The 3,776-nt window shown below is 41.9% G+C and overlaps 1 protein-coding gene across 1 annotated transcript; it reads left to right on the top strand.

The window, feature by feature from the left end:
* Nucleotides 1-1,608: 1,608 nt before the first annotated feature.
* Nucleotides 1,609-2,784, top strand: LOC122115284 (MICOS complex subunit MIC27-like). Its single transcript, XM_042688690.1, has one exon. It carries the CDS (start codon nt 1,612-1,614, stop codon nt 2,401-2,403), a length of 792 nt encoding a protein of 263 aa, XP_042544624.1. The 5' UTR covers nt 1,609-1,611; the 3' UTR covers nt 2,404-2,784.
* The last annotated feature ends 992 nt before the right edge of the window (nt 2,785-3,776 follow it).

The following is a 3,776-nucleotide window of genomic DNA, read 5'->3' on the forward strand; positions in this document are numbered from 1 at the left end:
GCTGACCCAGTTCTCCACAGAAAGGACGCCTGCAGGTATGTTGCACAGTAACTGTCTAAAACATTAACACCTAGGGTGTGCGGAACACAGCACTGTTCTACAGGTTCGTAACTTTTTAAGACAATTTTTTGGCAGTTGGAAGCCAAAGGCTTTCAGGAAAGAGCAGACACCTTTTTTATCTCATTCCCAGAAAGGTACTATATGGTGTTGTATTGGTGATGTTCCCACAAAGAATCCTTTCCTAACTCTTGTCAGAATAGTTTAGTACTCCTCTATCTGCTTCTACCATTGCCTATGTCAAACTTCACCCTAATTGCCTGTTTACTTATCTATACCTATGCTATTTTATCAGTTCTGGGAAGGCAAAAGTTATGTCTGTTCAATAGTGCACTGTGGGCCCTAAAATGGTGCTTAGTCCTAGCACATACTCAATAGTATTTATTGACTAACCGAGCAACCTATTCTAATCCACTCTAATACCTGTGTCTAAGTGGCTTGGGATTGTGGAAAGAGTGGATTCAAGGCCTTGCTTTATTTCCACGTGGCTTTAGGAAAATCACTTCACCCAGTATTCTTGAGATGAAATAGGCATAACTCTTATTAGAAAGTAAGGGCAGCTCCAGGAAAGCTAGACTATATATGTAGGCCCCAATATCCCCACTGCCAAAAAAAGCAGGGGGGGGAGGGGAATGAAAGGTTTCTGGGTTAGGGATTTGTGGGAGGGGGGAGTGATAGAGGGGGGGGGGTGGATTTTGAATTCAGGACCTTGAGCTTGCTAGGCAAACACTTGATTACTTCAGCCATACCTCCCAGCTTTTTTTTTTTTTTTTTGCTTTAGTTTATTTTTCAGATAGGGTCTCAAGCTTTTTCCAGGGCTCACCTCAGACTACAATCCTCCTATTTCTGCCTCCTGAGTATCTGGAACTACAGGTATATACATCCCACTACACTACATCCAGCTTGTTTTTTGAAACCCTTGTTAACTTTATTTGCTCAGCTGGCCTTGAATTGTAATCCACCCATCTCCACTAATAGCTGGGATTACAGAAGTGTTCTGCCACACTGGCCATATATTCTTCTTCTCTTCTCCTTCCTATTCTTCCAGGCCTATGCCGTCCTATCTTCTCTTCTTTAGGTATCAGCCTATGACTAGACACTGTTTGCTCCACACAGCAAAGGACATGGCTACTACTAGCTTTGACTCCATCTCCCATTTTTTGTCATTTGAGAAGGATTAAGCCCTTGCCCAAACTTCCAATTGACAAAATGTATCTTTGTTCTGGCTTGAAGTGACATATTCATCCTTGTGAAAGCTACAGCCCCTATTAGAACTATGTGATCTGAATAGGGAAACAGGAGTTGAAAATTAGGTGGGGGAGGATTACTGTTCCAAGAAAAAGAACAAGTACTAGGTGTATAAAACAAATGATGAGAAAACTTGGGACATGAGGGTTATAGACATGGCAGTCTTCAGATGTTTCTCAATATTTAGGTTCAAGAACATACCGGCTGTTATGCACCATTGAAAATGGTGTTTCGGATGTGGACAACAAAGCAGAGAAATGGAAGAACCTGAGTTGTTGATAAGCCTCTCAATCACCCAGTCTTAAGATGGGAAAACTGACAACAATGCCTGCAGGTCTACTATCTGCATCTGTAAGTGTGCATGCAGCTAAAGAAGAGGAATCCAAAAAGCATCTAGTAAGACCAGAGCAGCTCCCCATATATACTGCACCACCTCTTCAGTCTAAATATGTTCATGAACAGCCTAGTTATTTACAAATGGGCTTTGCATCCATCCGCACTACAACACTTTTTTACTTTGGCTGGTGCAAGGGTGTTTATGTCTTCCTGAAAAATGGAATAATGGATACAGTACAATTTGGGAAGGATGCCTATATCTACTTGAAAAATCCTCCTCGAGATTTTCTTCCCAAAATGGGTGTGATTACAGCTTCAGGATTGGTGGGTTTGATTTCAGCAAGAAAAGGTTCTAGGTTTAAGAAAATTACCTATCCACTAGGACTGGCTACATTAGGAGCAACTGGTTGCTACCCAGCTCAGTCATTAATCATTGCAAAGATTACTGGGAAAAAAGCATATGTGACCAGCCAGCACATTTATGAAGCTGTTAAATCACTGTGGACAACAAGCAACAAAAACAAATCACTCTCTAAACCTAAAGAAAAAACTAAGCTAGGAAGCCCCAATGAAACAGAAATGCCTGCAAAAACAACTCAAGTCCTGCAACATTCAGTGCCTTTACCAAAAGAACTCCACTCTGAAACAAAGACCAACTCAGCATTAACCTCAGATTCTAAACAGTTTATATCTGACCCAAAGCTTATGGATCATGGGCAGTCCCATCCAGAAGATGTAGATATGTACAGCACTAGAAGTTGAAATAGACTGCTCAGAGAGACTGCATAAAGAACCACAGGATGTTGTGAAGTTGTAAATGATGGTTAAAAAAAAATCATGTACTGGGTAACTGATACTTAAAGTGTCCTTGAAGTGATTCCCTAACCTCTTCAAATGTATAGTCAAGTAAGTAATGAAAACATGAAGTGTGAATGCAATCCAGACACTATGAAAGGACCGAAGAGACTGCAGAAGTAGAAATAGTATGGTGTATTTGATGACTTGTAAGGGAATTTACTAAAAAACAAATGAGAATGAAGATGTGATCATCAATGAGACTAAAATCTGAAGATATGTATGTGCATATACACATATGTATCTGCTTTGGGTTTCCAAATGTCAGTTGGATTAGAATGGTGTATAGAAGGATGGATGTGTCTCTGTGTTTTTTGTTGTTGTTGTTGTTTTTCATTCCTCTGGGTTGCAAAAAAATACCCATATTTTATGCCCCCCCCCAAACAACTGATGTACACTACAGTATTCTAAAGGCCATTCCCACATGGAGACTTGAAAAGTCACTATTTGCTATTAGTTATCTTTGGTCCGAGCCCTGCTCCTCTGAGATTTTTTTTCATATGCCTGCTGTAACAGAAGGAGGAGAGCAGAAGGGTGCCAAAAACAAACAAACAAACAGCAGAGCTGGGAAGGTGGCTCGGTGGTAGAGCGCTTGCCTTGCATGCCTGAGGCCCTGGGTTCGATTCCTCAGCACTACATAAGCAAAAAGAAAAAAGCCGGAAGTGGTGCTATGGCTCAAGTGGTAGAGCGCTAGCCTTGAGCTGAAGAGCTGAGGGACAGCGCCCAGGCCCAGAGTACAGGCCCCACGACCAGACCCAAAAAAAAAACAAAAAAAAAACAACAGAAATACAGACTAAGTAAAAACACAGTGTGCTTTCTCTGCAAAACATCAGTAATGGGCCGGGTACTGGTGGCACATACCTGTAATCCTAGCTACTCAGGAGGCTGAGATCTGAGGATTGCAGTTCGAAGCCAGCTCGGGCAGGAAAGTCCGTGAAACTCTTACCTCCAGAAAATTGCAAGTGGCGCTGTGGCTCAAGTGGTAGTATGCTTGCCTTGAGCTGAAGAGCTCAGGGACAGCGCCCAGACATAGAGTTCAAGCCCCATGATGGAAAAAAAGAAAAAAAATCAGTAATCAGAAAAAGGAGCCCTCAGTCTGGAAAGGTTAGTTTTCTTTCTCAAATTGGTAGCTAGTTATTGCACCTGCTCAAAATCAGACCCCTCCATTCCTCTATACTTTGGCCAGTTTGTGGCTCCAGTGTCAATGCTGCTAAGTCACAGTGACTAAGCTTTTTAGTACTGTGTACTTGACTGCCTTCTCCTCCATTCTGTAGCATTCA

Source organism: Dipodomys spectabilis, unplaced genomic scaffold (genome assembly GCF_019054845.1).
Source record: "Dipodomys spectabilis isolate Male_0828 unplaced genomic scaffold, ASM1905484v1 ptg000003l, whole genome shotgun sequence".
Classification (NCBI taxonomy): Eukaryota; Metazoa; Chordata; class Mammalia; order Rodentia; family Heteromyidae; genus Dipodomys; species Dipodomys spectabilis.